This window comes from Musca domestica, unplaced genomic scaffold (genome assembly GCF_030504385.1).
Source record: "Musca domestica strain aabys unplaced genomic scaffold, Musca_domestica.polishedcontigs.V.1.1 33, whole genome shotgun sequence".
Classification (NCBI taxonomy): domain Eukaryota; kingdom Metazoa; phylum Arthropoda; class Insecta; order Diptera; family Muscidae; genus Musca; species Musca domestica.
The window spans coordinates 10,628,432-10,649,392 of NW_026712312.1; the positions used below are offsets into that span (position 1 = coordinate 10,628,432).

The 20,961-nt window shown below is 37.4% G+C and overlaps 3 protein-coding genes across 3 annotated transcripts in view; 1 reads left to right on the forward strand and 2 right to left on the reverse strand.

Annotated features, from left to right (window-relative positions):
* The window catches only part of LOC101889104 (sorting nexin-12), a 44,885-nt gene that overhangs the window by 20,724 nt on the left and 3,200 nt on the right, over positions 1–20,961 (reverse strand). The window lies entirely within an intron of this gene.
* Positions 468–2,168, forward strand: LOC101895588 (lipase 3). The gene is made up of 2 exons (XM_005176067.4): positions 468–610; positions 672–2,168. The coding sequence occupies exons 1-2, from the start codon at positions 512–514 to the stop codon at positions 1,803–1,805; spliced, it is 1,233 nt and encodes a 410-aa protein (XP_005176124.1). The 5' UTR covers positions 468–511; the 3' UTR covers positions 1,806–2,168.
* LOC101888569 (lipase 3) lies at positions 5,239–9,857 on the reverse strand. Its single transcript, XM_005176023.4, has 3 exons — positions 8,910–9,857; positions 5,839–6,567; positions 5,239–5,780 (listed from the first exon to the last, which is right to left on the reverse strand). The coding sequence occupies exons 1-3, from the start codon at positions 9,072–9,074 to the stop codon at positions 5,394–5,396; spliced, it is 1,281 nt and encodes a 426-aa protein (XP_005176080.3). The 5' UTR covers positions 9,075–9,857; the 3' UTR covers positions 5,239–5,393.

Consider the following 20,961-nt stretch of genomic DNA (forward strand, 5'->3'; position numbering starts at 1 on the left):
TTTTTTATAAAATGTTTAATTTGGCATTTCTTCTGCAAATGAACGAATGTTTCGTTGATCTTATTTATTGCCTCTTGGTTTGTGGCATTTTGGTAAGTACTTACTTTATATTTTGTAAGTAGTTACTGGTGTAAAAATGCACTCGTAAAATCCATGATGATATTTTTCTGCGAGCAACTGGGTATTTAAAAAAAAAAAAACGACGTTTCATTAAGAATTGGATTGTATTTTGCATTGGACCTTTGTTTCTGGAATGTAACGTTCAAAAATCCAGCAAATGCAAAGTACTTCGGGGCTTCGATAAGGAAGGGAGAGACGACTTATGGCGATAACATTCTTAACATTAGTCGCGGGGCTGTTGACAATAATCTGCATATCCCCCACCCTCTTCACAGCAAATCCGATTATTTTTATTGCTGTTTATTCTTGATTTGCTTGATAGGCAAATGGTATTTATAGAGGTAGCACTAGATGTCGAATCGTTTAGTATTCTTCGATTGAGTATCTAAAAATGAACATATTTTGCGGACTGCTGGCTGCTTTGCTACTCCAGAGTGCAGTTGGACAGCCAGTTATCGGGCCTGAAGACGATAGATTTTTGCGAAACACTGTAAATAGCACCTGATTCGTACTTTTGTTAAACAATTTAAGAATTCTTTATCCTTGCGTAGGCTGATCGTGTCAGGGACCATGGCTATCCGGCCGAAGTTCATATGGTCGAGACAGAGGACAATTATGTCATTGGTATGTTCCGTATACCCTATTCGCACAAACTTCAAAACCAAAATGAGAAACGGCCGGCTATACTGCTGCAACACGGCCTGACCTCCTGCTCGGACGCTTGGATCCTCAGTGGACCGAACGATGCGCTGGCGTTTCTTTTGGCCGATGCGGGCTATGACGTTTGGATGGGCAATGCTCGTGGCAATACCTATTCCCGCAACAACACCAGACTTTCCACAAACCATCCCTACTTTTGGAAATTTAGTTGGCATGAGATTGGAGTCATCGACATGGCCACAATGATCGACCACATTCTGGAAACCACGGGTGAGAAGGCTATTCACTACACTGGACACTCTCAAGGCACAACGGTCTTCTTTGTCTTGATGTCGGAGAGGCCGGAGTACAATGAGAAGATCAAAACTGCCCACCTGCTGGCGCCTGTTGCCTTCATGAGCAACATGAAGACAATTTGGGCCAAATATACCAGACGGTTCATTGGCCGGCCCAACACCTTCACGCGGTTGCTTGATACCACGGAAGTGATGCACTCAACATTCTTCCAAGAACTCTACAACATATTGTGCACCAATCACCCGGTCGTCGAATTCATGTGCACTAATATATATTACCTGTTAAATGGCGAGACCGATGGCGGCAACATGAATAAAACGGTATCGGCACAGCTTGAAGAAACACACCCCGCCGGTGCCTCATCTACCCAAGTCCTACATTATATGCAGGAGTATGAGAGTGGGCGCTTCTGCCAGCTCGATCACGGCCCGGTGAAGAATCGCAAAATGTATGGACAGGACACGCCCCCTGATTACGATGTCAGAAAAATAACAGCGGATCTCTACTTCTACTACAGCGATGCGGACACGTTGGCTGACGTCATTGATGTGGAATACTTGGCAGCGAAGTTACCCAAAATGCCCACAATGACTCATTTTCCCGGCGACATAATAACCCATGGCGAATTCGCCTGGCATATTCGAGTAAAGGAGCTGATCAACACACCGATTATCAGTGCCTGCAATGCCTACGAGGAATCGAATCGAGTTGATCACTTGGGCGACTAAATCGAATTTTGAGCAAACAATAAACCAATTGCTAATCTCGTCGTTATCGACGCATCAAATTTTAGATTAGGTCAGTTGTGCCATTAGAAAATGTCCGAAAAAATATCAATGGCAAATGGTATTCACATATGGTATTATCTACCAGAGTTTTGAAAGAATTTGAATTGGAATAAAGTCATTATTCTTAAAGTGAAATCGACCAAAAAACACTCTTGTCTAAACTATATTCACAAAACTACTTTTGTGGAGCCATGTTAACCAGACTTGGTGTGTCACACTTGGCAATAATATCTTTGGGAAATCTAAAGGCGCTCTTAGAGAAATGGCATTAAAGCTTCTAATTGAGAGTGGTATACAAAACTTGTAAATAAGATTCTAAGTTCGGCCGAGGCGAACTTTTGGTACCCACCTTTGAGAATATGCGTTTCGAACTATTTTTGACAGTCTTGTGTTTGCCAGCAGAACTTAATTGTAATACAGGATTTTGCTATCACGAAACTTGGCACGTTTCATACGCAATGAAATACGTGTACATTTGTGGCTAATAAATGAATCTTATTGGAATTTGTACGAAAGGTATTTGTACGTTAGGATTAATAATAATAGAAGACATTATTGTTTTCCCCCCCAAAGAGTTCTTATCTTTCATATAAGAAGTTTCATTCATGTTTAGAACTTTTTGTTTAAACGTTGACAGTTTACCATGGTGAAATTAAGGAGGTAAAGTCATTTCAAATAACCATTGTCCTCTTTGCTTTTTCTGTAATTTACCTTGTCAAATTTCACTGCATTGAAAGCAGGTTCCCATCTCTGATTTGTGTATGTATGGACAATGAGACGTTGTCAAATGAATAATTTTGAAAAAATTGTAAGCATATGATTGCATGACTTTACCTTATTAATTCTACCATGCATTTTACACATATTTTTGTATTTTTCTGTTTTTTGAATTCGGAGGGAGAGTAACTTTGTCGATACAAAAATTTTGATAAAAATTTCCTCTTTTGTTTCCAGTTTTCTGTCGACATTCCATCTCGCGGACATAAACGTAACCCAAATGGGATAGACAACCAAATTTAATTTCGTTTGAATGCACATGCGCCATTCAACATTATATCTTTCAGTCATACCGTTTGTACACCTCGAAATATATATTCTTGGTCAGCATAAGATTCTATGTCGATTTAGCGAGTTGTCCATCTGTCCGTCTGTGGAAATCACTCTAGGTTCCGAACGAATTGAAGTAGGTTGATACAATTTTACTCAAATGTGTATTACGTCTGCAGGATTTTTGGTACTGAAAAGGTCCACGTTTTGGTACAGCCACCATATAACGGTACCTCCTAATGTCCGTCTGTGGAAATCACTCTAGGTTCCGAACGAATTGAAGTAAGTTGATAAAATTTTACTCAAATGTATATTATGTCTGCAGGATTTTTGGTACTGTTTACTGTTTCAAATTTGGTATTTGAAGTTCGTAATGAATACTACAGCCTAAGATAGAGAAGTGTCTGTGCAGGTCCACGTCTTCGTATAGCCCCCATATAACGGTACCTCCCGATATTCGGTATTTTGATGATTGCTACAAATTTGGTATTAAAAGTTCGTAATGGATACTAGGAATGGCACACATTTCATCGAGAGTGATTTGAATGGAACAAAGAGCAAAAATTTTTTTCGCTCAGAAAATTGTGTGTGGCAAATCAAGTATATATTTCACAAATCAAGTATATATTCAAACGATGGTAATGTTTGCCGGGGGGTAAGGCAGGGAATACCTAGGTTTCGGATAGAGCCACCAATCCTCATCAGTTCCCTTGTTTTTATCAGGGATATTCCCCAGAAGTTATTTAAAAAAAACTCCTATGACAATAGAAGAGGAACCAAAAAAATTAAATAAAACTAAAATTCTTCTAGAAAATCTTACAACCGCACTTATAAACATTTTCATCTTTCTCTATTTGTTATGCTTTCGTATTGCATTACCAACAGACATGTGTGTCCACATGACAGAAAACATACGAAACTCACAAAATTTGATCGGACCTAATTATTTTTTGATCAGAGCTCGTAGGTATTCAACAACCGACGTAGTCAGTGCGGGGAATGAGGGCCCCAAATGGCACATTTTTAGATACTTCTAGGGAATTCAACTCAAATATCTCTTTTGTTATCTGTTGGAATCGCTGACTTACATCGAAAGTTATGAGAGCATTGAAAATTGTGATCCTTTGTAGGGGAGGCAACAGAGGGAGTGAGCCGATGAGTGAACCAGATCTTTTGTTAGCATAAATCAATACAGAGCACGAAGGTGTTCTAGCACAAGCGGCCAATTCAACTTAGTTCAATCAATGTCCATAAATTATTTGACACCATTCATGTTAATAAATTGCAAAACGTAATGAAAATGCCTTTTTATTTTCTCTTAAACAACCTCTTTGTATGATTTTGCTCAGCTCTGATATAGCTATTTCGATGTGTGAAATTCAGGAAGAGAAGTTGAACTATTCATTTATTAAGAGAAGTTTAATTATTCAAAATTTTGACCGGTGGTCCAATATATTAATATATATATATATATGGTGTGGGCCAACATTATTAGTTTTCACACCTGCACTGATATAATATTAGGATTCGCAAAGTTTGTACAAAACTTAGTGATCAAGAAAGGATCAAGGATTCTATAGGGTAAATTATTTTCTGTGAACATTTTGAGCATATGTGGGGGGGGGGGGGGGGGGAGTCCATCTCCGAACTTCATCTAAGTTTGACAATAATATAACGATGTGCCAAGTGTGGACCTTCGAGAAAAATTCCGTATAATGCGCTTGGGATCCTGATGATGTGGAATACATATTTCATTTATAGTATTGCCAATCAAAGGTCTGATGGTATTAATATTAGAGGAGTTATCAGACGGAATGAATGGTACAAAATCCTCACCCGCTGAGAGTGCCCTTGGTTATATAAAAGTTGAGCGACCAGTGGCGGGACCATTCTTCAATTTTCGTAAAAGACCATGACAAAGGTAATATTTTTCCACGAACAACAACCAATAAAATACAATGTTTTATAGCAAAATGCTCTAAAAATATCTAAAAACAAACCATTTCGGAGGAAGCCCGGGTACCTAAGCCGCTCTGACAACGTCGCCACTACATTGCAGTGGGAGCCACATCAGCCGAATAACCCATTACTTGATAATGTTAACATACAAACTTTTGTTTTGCAAGTAAGTTGAAGATAGTGAGCCATTTCTTAGAAACGTACGAGAGATAAGTAAAGTCGCCGAAGATTGTACAATACCTGAGGTTGTGAGTCCGAGATTCGGCGTCTACAAACGAAAAACATTTATAATATACGATGAGTTCTTAATGAACATTAAGCCCACCTGAATGTACGTTCGCTTTGTAGTTTTGTACTCGTCAATATATCTGTGTATTTACATATTTATTTTTATTTAACATACTATCGTTTTAGAAGAATAAATACTTTAGCTTTCGGAATTCTATCACATTTTAAAATCAATAAAAATAAAATTATTATTTGGCCTCTAATCGTTTAATTGAAGATTTCGTTTGTACGGACCTAACCGTATTCATAGGATAAAAGATTGCTGACCACATTATCGAAAATTATTTGGCGCACTCCCAGGCCACAGATGAAGTCAAAGTGATTCCATTTTTTGTGTGGCAGCTTATAGATGGCTTGTATAGACCTGAGCCGACGAATTAGCCTCCAAATATCTTCCACCGAAACTATGTAATCGTTTTCGGCGTAGTAAATGGTTGTGGGAACTGACACATTCTCCAGACAATAATCGGGGGGTTCCAGTTGATGATAACGCAAAAAATTCTGTTCTGGACCATAATCATACTGGCGGAATTTTTTCGACATATATCCCTGGAAATAATGCATGATCTGCTTAAAGGATCCGCCAACGGGGAAGTTGGCCATTATGTCTGGCAGCAGCGTCTGTAAGAAAACCACTCAACATTAAAGATTGTCGTTTGAGTCATATCCGTTACATTACCTTGTTGAGAAGCTCTGTGTCATAGCCTGCAGCTGGCCATAGCCGACTCACACAAACCAGGGGTCGTTCATTTTCCAAACAGGCCATGGAGAGCAGCTTCTTAACATACTTATTTGTAGACACCATTTCCACTCCCTCCAGCACCTTGGACACATAGTTTCTCGTGCCCAGTAAGGGGCCAAATACTTTTGCCAACGCCCCCTTGGTGTTGCTCACGTACGCAACGGGGGCCAATAGGGTGGCGGTCTTAAATACGTCGTTATATTGGGGCAACATAGAGTTTAGGACCAGGAAAACAGTGCCCCCTTGCGAAATGCCAACAAAGTGCATTCTCTTCTCACCCGTGTACATTCGAATGAAGTCAACCATGGCTGTCATGTCGAAGACGCTCATCTCATGCCAGGAAAAGTTCCAAAATTCTGGTTCGCTTGCATTGAGAAACACATTGCGGCGTGAATAAATATTGCCCCTGTTGTTGCCCAGCCACACGTCAAATCCGCTTTTCGAAAGCAAATATGGCAATGAGTTCTCCGGTCCATTCAAGAGCCATGCATCCGATGACGCATATATGCCGGCCAGCATCAAAACCGTTGGTCGTCTCAAGACGCGGACTCTTCCATTCGAAAAGCGCTGGAGAACTGGTATGCGATGCAGTGTCAACACATATCCGTCTTTAGTTTGCACTTTGTGATGTTCAACGGGAAAGCCGTCATGACGTATACGCCTCACCTGAAAATCGAAATTTATTTACAAACTTGTATACGCCAAACTTGACCCAAATTAAGACGTGTGTGTGTGTGTGTGTGTGCGTAGAAATTTCAACGGTCGTGCTGATATGCGATTACTATCTTAAATGTTACAAGTGTCCGTTGAATACTCTCGGAGCGACGTGGCCGGCCATGTATTTATCAACAACTCGGGATATTTTACGTGACTCACGTCCCTCCATTCATATTCAAGCAAGCCAACAATGTTTGTCGTTCACGCGAAAGACATTTGATTTTTCAATGGCAGACAAAACACACTCACATGCATACAGATTTATCCAGTTTTCGTACATGGCTACCATCATCGACAAACAAATTTGAATAGATTTCTCCTGAGTGGTCGGTTTGCTTTACGACTCACCAAGATATGAGCAAGTTTGCTTGGAGACACTGTGTCCTCGAATCAAGAGCAAGAGCATTCCAAAAGGATCGAATGCGTCCATTCAAAGACCCTACTTGATTTATATGAATAAGGAATGGTAATGATACACCCTACCATGGGGGGAACTCCAATCGTCCAATAGCATGAAATTTAGATAAACAAGCTATTTAAAAGCGGTAGATATAAAGGAGAAATTCCAATTAATAGGCCTACATTCGACCACTGAAAGGCCGTGCTGTATGATTGCATTGGATTAGAAAGTGTCATAAACTTCGAAGTAATCTGTGATCAAGAATATAAATATAAAACATATACAGTTAACGAAATGTCAAAAAGTCACCCTATTCCTATATTAGAGTAACAGGTGGCCTAAAAAGATTAAACATCAGTTTTCAACTTTAAATATCGTGTTCAAGAATTCGGATCTGTCCTATATACTTCTTTGTACCTCAGCTTACACGAACTTGTGCACCATAATACAAAAGCAGCAGGATTTATGAGCAAGGATGAGGTAAAAATGAAAAAGCATCATGGAATCCTGAAAATATAACTCTAGGGTTTTGAGCACCGCCCCATGGTATGGTAGAGCTACCAGCTGATTACAATTTTTTCTAAGTGTGCCCGACTTATGCCAATTTTGTGTATGTATTTATTGTTTTAAAAAATGAAAACAAAACATTTTCAAAATCAATGATTGGAAGACACATACATTGCGGCTCGCGCATTAAAGCCATTAACCAGTTTAGCCATGAAATTGAAAGATTGAACAGTTCGGGTCATACTTATGAGTGAAAATTCAGGCATTTCATTCATTTTTCGCGCTATATAGACCATTTTAAAAATGAGGAAAAATGTGAAAAAATGAAAAAAACTTGTTGCATATAATTTTGAATGAGTCTGATAGGAAGCGGGCATAGCATCAGGGCTGTATTTCTGTAGTTTTACGAAACTGTTCTACCTCCTTATTGTACCATGCACCGCCCTAGTAGAACATTGACTGCCAACATAGATGATTTTGGGGCACTTTTGCTGCGGCTCTAAAAAGGAGATTAAACTGAGATATGACTCACAGAAATGAGTTTCAGTTATACCAAACATAGATACATATATCGCTATTTCCTCAGGCATAATAGGGTGGCTTGTGAAAATACTATCGCGACATAATAAACTTCGAATCATTTATTTCCGAAGGTTCATCATGGATAACCCAAGCCTAACCAAATTCTTGTTCAACAATGTCATTTTCTACAAATCAGCTCACAGCCCGATTGCCATGTGGCACCAAAGTCCAAACAAAATTTGGTTTAAGCGATGACAAACCTTGAAATGCCAATAATGGCCGCCTGCCAATAAATGTGCTAGACTACCACACGCTGTGTGTGTAAAATCAAATGTTTTGAAAAAATACGGTAATTCAAAGAAACGTAACATTTTGTCAGTCGTGCCTTTAACCAGATGTTTAATTGTGTCGGAGGCTACATTCACTCTACATTAATTAAGTCTGGAACTCCTGGCGTTTTACAAAAAGGGCAGCCTTTGCATAAATCAACGAAAAGAGGCTTCAGTAATCAGTCTTTTCGTTGTTTTGAATAAAAAAGAAAATAATAACCTTTCCGATACACTTCGGCTACAAATGGAAAGGTGATTTTTTATGTTTTATAAACATAATCCTAGCAAGATATTTTTAAAAGCTTTAAAATATACTGCAACCCTTTTGGAAGCACGAAAAAGAACAGCACACATACATACACACACACACTGGCAAGTAGATTGGCTTCCGCATGATGAATTGCATATAAATCGAACACATTAGGGAAGTGACAAATAAAGCTGTTTCTCCCGCCAACTGCAGCCATGGTCTGACCAATCGTTACTTTTGCATTGTGCTGTGCAGCTGTAATGAAGATAATTTGAATACATACCGCATCTGTTATGATGATCTCACGATTCTGCCGATAGGGGGAAAACACCGCATCGAGTTGCCTCCACATGCAGCTGTAGACTAGCAGTAAGACAACAAGCTGCGGTTCAATTGGTCGCCATCGAAAGGAACCTATCATCCCTGTGTACCCAATCCGCCTAATCATCCTTCGCCCCGAAGAATAGAGCGTGGGCGATGTTGTTCTCGTTGATTGTGTGTGTGCGTGTGTGTGTGTGTGTTTGGCCTGGCACAGTATGGACAGATGTTTTCTGTTTTGTCTTCAGGGTCGTTTATTTATTTTCGGTCTACATTCATAGACGGTATCGTAAGTGGCGCTCCCCTCTTTGGGCTCGAATGTTTTAGTTCATTTTGTCACTATATCAATATGACATTCGAATTTCAATTTCGAATATTTGTATTGCGGCAATTTTTGAGTTTAGCCATCGATTTTCATTCGATTATGAAACAATACGTGCACGACCATTCGACTTGACAACTGCAGCAAACACAAAATTAACAGCAACAAAACCGCAATAATAAATACAGAAGCGAACGTGTGCAACACATTTAACCGGTTCTTTTCTACAACAACAACTTCTTTGCCGATTACACCACTGAACGGTAATGACGATGATGATGATGAGGAGGATCAAGGTGCAACGTTAAACCGCCGTTGCCACCACCTTTTGAACTTCTTCACAATCACTGTCTAACCAGTACTTTTCGTTGTTCCTTATAGAGGTAAGCGGAATATGGTCAGTACACGTGCTCGGCCAGCATGGGCTTGCATCTGAAAGACCGGAGAAACTTTTTCCGAGTTATTCCGTTTGTCAGGCCAAGTGAAGAAGCGAACGGTAATGTATGATCAAGTGTCTTTATGCGACTGACTGGGCAAGACCTGGCATTGGTATTAAAGTGAATACCGCCACCACACATCGTTTTTTTTTTGCTTCTTCTACTTAATAAGGTTTTACTTGCAATGAAACAACGTTTGTATGTATGTGATGATGTTTTGTTTTTGTCGTAGCGTCGGTGCCAACAAGGGCGGACATCCCAGCAAAACAAGTCATAGATTTATATACCACCCCAACACACATAGTATGGGGGGTTTATTAAGTTTGTCATTCCGTTTGTAATTCAACGAATACAATACCATCCGGACCGCAGAATATTGGCTACACTTAAATCGGGAGACACCGTTATATGGAGGTTATAACTAAATATAACCTCCATATAACGGTGTCTCCCGATTTAAGTTTTTTAGTGGTTTAAGTCATATTTTATCTATCGGTCAACATTTCCGTTAGCACGTTAGCCCCTATACAATCGTAACTCTTGATATACGGTAGTGTAAAGTTTTTAGACACATTTTCACAGGCTTTACCTACTACGGCCTTACACTGTCTGATATTTCGTATTTTGATGATTTGAACAACACTTGTTGATGAAATTGTTTCAAATTTGGTAGATGAAACTGGCAATTGATAAAAACAACCCTATAATAATATGTCTGGTATTTTGAAGACTTTAGATAAATTCTCCAAGCGATTTGATTGGCAGTTGCAGTTTAAAATGGAACGAGTACAAATATTGAATTCCGATACTATTATTTATTATTATTTATTTTACTAAAAGTTCGGCTCTTTTTATACCCTCCAATATACATGGTATTAAGTTTTGCATTCCGTTTGTAACTCATAATCATCATTTGCATCCTACAAAGTATATGTATATTCTTGATCAGCGTAAAATTCGAAAAAAAACAGATCAGTCTTTTGTCTGCTGGCGGGTCATGGTCGAATATGGGCTATGAAAGTGCTCCTTCATATGCAACAGTAAACAATTGGGTTGCTGAATTAAAACGTGGTGGTAGATGAACCTCGTACTGGACGTCCAAAAACAGCAATAACAACACAGATTGTAGCCAAAGTGCATAATATGGTATTAAATGATCAACGAATAAAAGTGCGCGAAATTCCTAATACCGCATTTGTTAACGCATTTGTCAACAAACGATCAAAAACGCATAAAAATGAACATTTCTCAAGCTTGTTTGGATCGTTTTAAGCGAAATAAAATGGATTTTAAGCGTCGTTTCATAATTGTGGTTGAGGCATGGATAAAAAATGTCCTGGCTTACAACACAAAAGAATAATTTTTCGTCAAGACAACACACCAGAGCACAGGAGTGTTTTAACAACGGCTAAAATCAACGAATTAAAGTACGAGTTGCTTGACCACACACCTTATTCTCCTGAGTTAGCTCCCAGTGACCTTTACTTGTTCCCAAATCTTGCTGTCAAGCGTTTTACCTAAAATAAAGATGCAATTACAGTTGTAAACCACTGTTTTGAAGACCTTAAGGAAAACTATTTTAATCAAGGGATAGAATTGCTAGGAAAGCCTTCTTTCATTGATAGTCTGAGAAGTTTCCGAACCGCCCTCGTACTGATTAACTGATTTTTTAGTTTTTATCCTCTTAACTCAGTAGGAAAACGTTGAAAATATTAAGGTTAGAATAGATTGTCTGCGACGTTTTTAGAGTCACAGCAAAGTAAATCTCGAAGTCTGTGGCAACAAATACAATTTAACAACGACCCCGTAGAAATCCATTATTGTAAGTAATGCTAATGTCAGATTTATATGCCCAAAACTTAAAACAAAACATGTTTAATAACTTATTTTATTTTCTAAAATGTATAATTTTGAAATTGCAATTATTGGTCTGTTCCAGAACTGCAAGAATTTAAAAGTTGGTACTACGAAAACCGATCTTCTCTTTATGATATCGAAGAAAATTGCAAAACTAGTAGACTCTTGCAGGTTTTGGAACACACCGTATAAGTGAAAATAATTGAAATGTTTAATTCGAATGCTTTAATATCATTCGTAGTCGCTTCGTTCAACTGATGTGACTTCAATTCATATTCTTAATGTAGGTCCAGTTGATTGTCACAATACATATTGCCAAAAATACGGTATACAGATCAGGGCCAATTTAATTAAGCTGAAAAAATTGCATCATTAGAACATCCTTGCAGCTTCTGGAATTTGTAATTTAAACAGTGTTTTTTGGTAGCAGATGGTCTTTTTTGCATTTTAAAAAATATAGTTTCCATTAAAAATATATATATACTTCTGTAATGTGGCATACCTTCTTCGACTTCAATTCGGTCGTATATGCCAAAATACAGATCGAAAGGAGATATATAGACAAATCTTAACCGATCTCGTAGAAAATTGGCAGAGGTTTATCTGAGATGTATCTGATGTCTTGTTCCGAAAACCATTGCTATGGAGTGGCTGAGGGGAACTAAATATCAAACTATGGGTCTACCTCGCTACCTTCTCCATATTACAATCAAATGCACACCAACAAGAGGAGAGTAAAGCTCCGATTTGAGTTCTACTTTGAATTTGAAAAAAAAATTAAATGTTTTCATACCGACTTGACCGATCGATCGCTCGCTCGCTCGCTTGGTTTTCTGGGTAATTAGATGTTGACTTATCGTGTGGCATGCATGTATAGGTACATTTGTGCTGTGTGATAACTGTGTGAATAATGAATGAACGGATAACTGTTTTTTGATTTCGGCATGTGACGACTTGGTCTGGCCCTCTTGTAGCCGACACACCGTCCATGTGGGAAGGCGAAAACCTGTTGCCTCCGATTTTGTCCGACACTAAGCCGCTCGCCATTCGGTGCTTGTGAGCAAGTTCGAAAGAAGCCCAGATGTAAACAAACATTACAACACGTTTCTTTATATGAGTGTTTTGCTTCATTTAATTGCCGGGCGGCTTGAAACGATCGCGGCCCCTGATTCACAGGAAACAAGTACAAACAAGAAAGTAATAAACCTAGTTTTGTGTGTCAGTAATGTGCAACGCTTTGATTTTGGTTTACGGCATTTATGCACAAATCGGTACGTTGGGGTGTGGGTTCCTTTCCCTAACACTCGTTTATGAAACTAGATAAAACCCTTCAAATACTGATCACTCCTTGGTGCAATAATCGTAATAGGTACCTTGGACCGAAAAATGGTGAAATTATGTCAAACATCCATTGAGAAGGCCATACCAAAACGGTCAAGTCTATAGACAATTTTATACTTCAAGGATTATAATCTTCCAAATTTGAAATAATTTCGTAGGTAATTGTGACTAGGATTATAAAATTACCGAATATTGGTGGGTATCGTTATGTGTGCGCTATAGGAAAATGTGGACCTAAATATCCAATGTTCTGCCACCGTTTATAATGGCTTCTATCATTATAAACTACAAATATCAATTTTTAGACAAATCCGTGTAAAAATGTGGCAAAAAATATTATAAATACAGAATATGGGGAGGTACCGTTACCGTTATTTTTTAAATTTAGAATAATCGTTCTACTATTGAGCGACTGAACAATTTAGATCATATATTTGAAAAAAAAAAAAAAAACAAGTTAAAAGGCAGTAAGTTTGGCCGGGCCGAACTTCGAATCCCCTTCACCATTTGGAACAAATTTGGAAAATTGTCAAAAAATAAAATCCTTAAAAAATTCTGTTAAAATTTTAAAAACACCGAATATAGCCGTTATTTTGGGATCCATACGTCGTGGACCTACATAGGCATTCTTTGTCATAAGCCATTACCATATTTAAATTCGAATCTTGAAATAAACGGTGAAGCTAAAATCATCTAAATATGGTATATAGGGAGGTACCGTTATATCGGAGCTGTGCGATCCTGGACCAGCATCTACAATTTTCTATCACAGGCGGTAGCATCCAATACAAACTACAAATACGACAACTCAGACAATTTCGGTGGGTATTGTATCAAAATCGTCAAAATACCGAATATGGGGAGGTACTGATGTATGGGGCCTATACGAAGACCTGGACCTGTATAGACAATTTTCTGTCACAGACTGTTCCCATTACGAACTCTAAATACGTAATTTGAAACAATTCTTGTGAATAATTTATCTAAAATCATCAAAATGCCGAATATTGGGAGGTACTTTTATATGGGGGCTATAAGAAGACGTGGACCTGCACAGACAATTTTCTGTCTTAGGCTGTAGAATCCATTTTGAACTTCAAATAAAAAATTTGAAACAATTCCGATTAATAATGTCGCTAAAATCATCAAAATATCGAATATACCGTTATATGGGTGCTATACGAAGACGTGGATCTGCACAGACAATTTTCTGTCTTAGGCTGTAGAATCCATTTTGAACTTCAAATAAAAAATTTAAAACAATTCCGGTTAGTAATGTCTCTAAAATCATCAAAATATCGAATATACCGTTATATGGGTGCTATACGAAGACGTGGATCTGCACAGACAATTTTCTGTCTTAGGCTGTAGAATCCATTTTGAACTTCAAATAAAAAATTTGAAACAATTCCGGTTAATAATGTCTCTAAAATCATCAAAATATCGAATATACCGTTATATGGGTGCTATACGAAGACGTGGATCTGCACAGACAATTTTCTGTCTTAGGCTGTAGAATCCATTTTGAACTTCAAATAACAAATTTGAAACAATTCCGTGAAATAATGTTACTAAAATCATCAAAATGCCGAATATCGGTAGGTACCGTTATATGGGGGCTCTATGAAACGTGGACCTACATGCCCCATTTACGAACTTAACCTGTCTACTGGAAAAATAAATATGTGTGCAATATAGCCTTCTATCTCAATTCGTTCGAAAGATAGACAGACGGACATCGCTAAATCGACTTAGAATTTTGCGCTGATCAAGTATATATATACTTTGTTGGGTCCGACATGAGTATTTCGTGGAGTTTCAAACGGAATGACAAAGTTAATATACCCTCCATAGTATGGTGGAGGGTATAAAAAAATCGATGAATTTCATTCATTTTTCCCTCTATTGAACTCTTTTAAAAAATGGGGAAAATATAAAATCAATGAAAACAATTCGTTGCATATAATTTTGAAAAATTCTGATAGGAAGCGGCCATAGCCTTAGGGCTGTATTTTCGTAGTTTTAAGAAGTTGTTTTACCTTCTTATTGTACCAAGAAAAAACAAACAAACAAACACAAAGATAATTTCAGAGTCTATGAAGCCATCTCACTGCGTTTGCTTTTTAATAATAACGCGTAGCGCGTTCATACTGTCATGGTATTAATATAAGCATAGTGTCGATATTTTGTGCAAGAATCTTAAACTTGTGTTAATTTTTACTCGAATCTTGCTGCAATACACAAAATAACGGCACCATTTTAAAAGAGATGCATATTCCCACTTTACTATTTATGCAACTTTTGCCATTTTGAAAAGTAACGGAGCAAAGCAACTGTAATCTATCATAAACGCCGTTGTAAGCCCTCAAATATTTACGATCTGGTTATTGAGCGAAGCTGTAAGCACGCATTTGCTCATTTTAGTTGTTGACACACACACACACACACACATAAATCAAGGCCACGTAGCATCGTAAATTAATTTGCTTAACACAAATTTTGAAAATCGGAACGGATACAACCACACAGTAGGGAAGTAAAGTGTCACAATTGAAACTACAGTTGTCAAATGATGTGCGACACAGGGTTTGAATGGAAAGAAAAGTACTTCTTCACAAACTTGTTATCACGAGTCGTCCGTTATTTTTTAAATGTTTTAATCGGCAGTAGGATATTTAACACGATACAGTGAGGGTTGTCTGGTTACTTTTCCAGCAATTATTATCCAGAAACTACGCAGCGAACTGTCCAAATGTATGTCTCTTTTGTTAACAGACTCAACAATCCCATGCCGATGTGCAATATCAGTGTAATTTTCATATGTCAAGAAATGTAAACGCGTCACTCGAAATGCCCAATTTGCTTTGAAAAAATATGTTTTTTTAAATTGTCATAATCTACATGGTACAAAAGAGTAAAGTAATTAACTGATTGACTTAATGATTCATCAGCGCCCAGACGAAACGGCTGAAGCTAGAATCTTGAAATTTTGGGCGAGGGTCACTCTTAGTCCAAATGGGGTCAGATAAGGCGTACTAGATACTCATTAAATACTCGAAAATCACTAAACGGTACTAAATTTGGTACAATTGGAATTTGGGGGAACTGATGGGGCTGGAGTCCTTAAAGAGAGATGCATATTTGCTTTTGCATTGTTCTTTTGAAAATTCGTTGAGATATGGAGGTGGTATTGGAAATATGTAGCGTAGATGTATGAAAGGTATTGAATGGCACTGAAATTTTAATTGTAGTCGATGCTGGTGTGTAGGCTTGAGATATGAAGTGGTTTTGGAATGACGTACTAAAAAGTGGAACTAAATTTGGTATTTGGACAAGGAATTGTGTTGGAAAATATTCTATTTGGGGTAATTCTCTTAACATAAATTCAGTCAATATAAATTCCTTATACCACATACGAAGTAGAGGACACTTGCTAGTTATGAATAAATTTCATTTTCTTTCTTCTTGATAACTCATGCTGCATTTCATTGGAATTGGACATACGTATCGTGTTTGCTGCACCAAATATATGAAATCGGCCGAAAAAAAATTATATCCAAATCTGAACTGATTTCAATATTATTTAGCAAATTTAATTTTTTTCCAAATTCCGCTACGCATTCCAAATTTGGAGACTGCATCTGTAATCGATCAATAGATATGTGCATTTAAAATCTATTTTTGGGACTTACCTCGTTAAATTCGCCTCATAAAAACATACTTTGTGTACATATGTACTTTTATTATGTGCATATTATACATTTTAGTGTCTGAAAAAATGCTTCAGTTAATTGTGAAAAATTAATTTTAAAATCTTGTGTAATCAATCAGTCTGATTCAAATAAATGATGTTTATTTAATATACTATTAACTACCTTCCACCTCTGTCGGACACACATACTCAGAGAATAACTTAATTACTTATAAATGCATCTTCAGGTTTGGTTCTTGCTACCCTTTGGTGCCTTTATGAAGGTTTTTGTCGAAAAACACTTCAAATGTCCAGGTAGTAACACAAACGGAGATTGAAGAATAAACGTATTTTTGTAGGTGTACGTCACGAGTTACGAAAAACAATCGAAAATTTATGGCGACCATAAACGGTGTAGTTTATGCCCTTAAATAATTGCTTTCAACTCGCTGGATCATCAAGCAACCATCCATTTTCGGACAATTGTTCAATATCAGCCATCCGAATATGCCCATTTGTCGTAACAAAGACGCCACGCAAATATTTACTTTTTAATGCGTTGTCGTCGGACAATTCGGAGGCAGAGACGACCAGTGGAATAAAGAAGGCTGATAAGGGAAGTGTTCGTAGATTAAAAAAAAAAAATAAATAAAAATTTTAATGCGTCGGGCCACCAATTAGTCGTCCAAAATTGGCTAGGACTTAATTGACTTGGCAATGTAGTTGCATTGCACCTTCTTAATTTGGAAGTCACCATTATTGCCACTTCATATGAATATAGCATTGCTACTCTAACGAAGTTTTAATGAGCCTCTAAACAATTAGGAATGTATCTGTTTGAGGAGGTCATGTTGACATAAGCTGTCCCTCTCCATTCTTTGATTGTGAATTTGAATTTTAAGAAAAAATGCCCGGGTTTGAAATTACTCCCTCCTCCAAGGGTCATAAGCACATATTACACTTCTCGAAACGACAATAGTAACAATTCAATTTATTTTGAAAATAGTTTGTACGATCACAATCCTGAGCCATAACATCAGTTGAACCATTTTTCGAAACAAATTGGAATGTGATATGCGTTTTTAATATCGACAACATTTCAATTTGTGTATTCATTGCATCTACTCTACTTGGGTTGTGAACAATAATGTCATTTCGATCCGTAGCTTTTCCAATTTGTTTATTTCGTTGTGCCGACAATTTCAAAGCTTAATACGACGGTCGTAAATAGTAAAAAATATTTCCAACCAAAAGTTAAGAACACACGTATTTGGACATGGCACAGGCTAAGTCTGGCATTAAGTTTTATAGTTTCATAACTCGGCCAATAAGTAAAGACCAACGCATTGAAATATTTTCGTTGAAATTGTACTTTCTATAAAATAACATAAGTACGTCGGTGTACACGATGTCTGGTAGGAATTATGTTATTGCCGGATTTTGTGTTACTAAGAGCTATTTAACAATGCATTCCCCAACCATTCATTTGCATTTGCAGTTTAAAATGGAAATGATTGTGGATTGTTTCAAAATGTCGTCCCGCTTTTTTACTTGTCTTTATTTGTGTGGCTCCTTGTTTCAAATTAATGTACATTGTTTTGAATAATATGCAGTTTTTTAAGTAGATTATTCAGTTATGCTATAGATTAATTATTAAAATTCACGTACTAAAAAACATTTTCACGTTTTAAGAAAAATAAATTTTTCGTGTTTAGCCTTTTTTAATAATTTTCCAGCATCACCATTATTACCAAATAATGGTCTTCGTTTTTTTTTTTTTTTTGGGTGGCAGCAAATTAAAACTCTGATTTATTTTACTTACATTCAAGGGGTATTTACAAATGGTCTTCTTTTGCTGTTAAAATTAATTGAAAATAAATAATAAATATTTGATTACTTAAGTCTGGAGTATTCCCCCATTGGATTAATTACATATTACTCTCTATTACAGAGAGGAATGATTTCCAAACGAAACTGACAGGGTTGTTATATTTGCTGATCGCTTACTATATCATGATTTCATCCCGGCGAAGGGAATGAATTGTGAATGCCCGACACTTACAGAGCTTGCTTTTTACAGATGTCGTCAATCAAAAAGCCGGAAAAGCCAAGTGACCATTCCTTTCGCCAGATTTAAATCATGATAAATTTGGTCTCATCGGTCGGTTTCGTTTTGAAAAACATTGCCCTCTGTAATAGATGATAATATGAATGGGGAATACTCTAGACGTAAGCAATCAACTAATTGAAAAGGAAAGCGCTATGCTATGCTATGCTCCAGTGTTAACTAGTTTTGCAATTTTTATATCCTCGACATATGTTAATAATACGGAGGGTACATTAACCTTTAACTGCTGACAAATTTTATAACGTGGTGGTAAATTTTACCCATCTACATTTACCCAAAAAAAACTTTGTTTAAAAATATTTTTTGATAATCATTTGCTTTGTAAATATAAGTAAACAAGAGGTTTTTTATTTAAACAAAACATTTTTTTATTTGGATTTCATAATAGGTTCTACCTTCTGTGGCAGAACATGCATGGTCTACAGGAGATAAAAAAAACTGCAACAAAGTTAAAAGCCATAATTTTTATTTTTTTTTTTAATTTTATTGAATTTTGTATCCATTCTTGGGTGCTGAGTCCTGTTGGAATGTCCAAGGTTTGCGGCCAAAATGTTTACGTGCCCAAGGCTTTAATACACCCTCCAGAATATTTTCACGAAAATATTTGGTATTTATTCTGATGCCGCGTTCGATTAGTACGAGCGGAGAGCGACCGGCCACACCATCACCATGGCCGGCGCTTGAGTTGTGGTGGCCAACCGAAGGTGCACAATTTCAGCTGACCAGCTCAAATGCTGGACAACGAATGTTTTCTCATTGGAGAAAACAAAATTCGGCAGTTCACCACTTTCGGCCAAGCGAAGCAACTCTTTAGCTCTTTTGAGTATATTTTCTTTCTGTTGCGGCGTAAGTTGTTGCATTTTTTGGAATTTCAATGGCACAGAAATTTTTCTTTCATAGGCTGAAGTATCCACTACGATGGGATGTAGTATCATTCACGTCGCTTAAACCACCAAAATACCGAAAATTGGGAGGAACCATTATATGGGAGCTATATCAAAACGTGGATCTACATGAACCAAAAAGTACTGCAAACATAACATACATTTGAGTACAATGTTATCAACCTACCTCATTTCGTTCGGAAACTGGAGTGATTTCCGCGGACGGACATCGTTAAATCGATATAAAGGGTGTTTTTAACGTAGATAGAACTTTAAATTGTAAAAAGTAACACAAAAAATTAAATTTTGATGAAACTTTTTTATTTGTTTCAGTATATTTGTTTCAGTTTGTTAATAAGCAAAATTGCCGCATATGGAGTGAGACCAATCCACAAGAGACCCTACAAACTCCATTACATCCAGAAAAATGCACCGTATGGTGCGGTTTTCTCGCTTTCAAAAATGAGGCCGGAGCTCGCGTTAGGTAATGGAGATCCTTACCGCAACATGATCAATGATTTTTTGTTTAAAAATATCGATGACATTGATCCGGAGGAGATGTGGTTTCAACAGGATGGCGCTACGTGACATACGGCAAACTCAACCATCGACTTATTGAAATCAAAATTTGGCGATAAGTTGATTTCGAGAAGTGGACCTGTCAATTGGCCTCCAAGGTCGTGCGATTTGATACCTCTCGATTATTTCCTGTGGGGCTACGTGAAGTCACTGGTTTATGCTGACAATCCAGCAACAATTGACGCCTTGGAGGCCAGCATTGTTCGTGTTATTTGTAACATACGGCCAGCAGTGCTCGAAAAAGTGGCCAAAAAATGGACGTCCCGAATGCACTTCGTCAAGAACAGCCGCGGTGTCCATATGCCCGAAATCATTTTCAAATGTTAATGTCACGTATTGATCTTTCGAATAAAAAAAATTGACTAAAATTTAATTTTTTGTGTTATTTTTTACAAATTCAAGTTCTATCGGGCTTAAAAAACACCCTTATGCTGATCAAGAATATGTATACTTTGTGGGGTCTAAAATGTATGTTTCGAGGTGTTACAAACAGAATGACAAACTTGATATAGCCTCCGTACTATGGTGGAGGGTATAGCAATATTGTAATATTGAATGAATTTCAGAGTAAGCAGAACTTACACACACACACAGCAGCAAATGTGGTAAAACATAATATTCATAGTATGGATATGGATACCATTAACCAACATCTTGACACGGTCGGTTTTCACTCTCGCATGTATGTCAAATGCAGCAATTGAATGTTACTTTGTGTGAGAAGAGAGCAAGAGAAATGTAAAAAAGAAATACGCTCACGAGAGAGCTTCAAAAGAGT

Bases quoted from the DNA above. Each gene is read 5' to 3' on its own strand.
- LOC101895588 (XM_005176067.4), top strand. From the start codon at position 512: ATGAACATATTTTGCGGACTGCTGGCTGCTTTGCTACTCCAGAGTGCA. The intron at 611-671 runs GTAAATAGCACC...ATCCTTGCGTAG, and splicing joins ATAGATTTTTGCGAAACACT to GCTGATCGTGTCAGGGACCA.
- LOC101888569 (XM_005176023.4), bottom strand. From the start codon at position 9,074: ATGATTAGGCGGATTGGGTACACAGGGATGATAGGTTCCTTTCGATGG. The intron at 6,568-8,909 runs GTATGTATTCAA...TTCGATTTTCAG, and splicing joins AGATCATCATAACAGATGCG to GTGAGGCGTATACGTCATGA. The intron at 5,781-5,838 runs GTAATGTAACGG...GTTTTCTTACAG, and splicing joins ACACAGAGCTTCTCAACAAG to ACGCTGCTGCCAGACATAAT.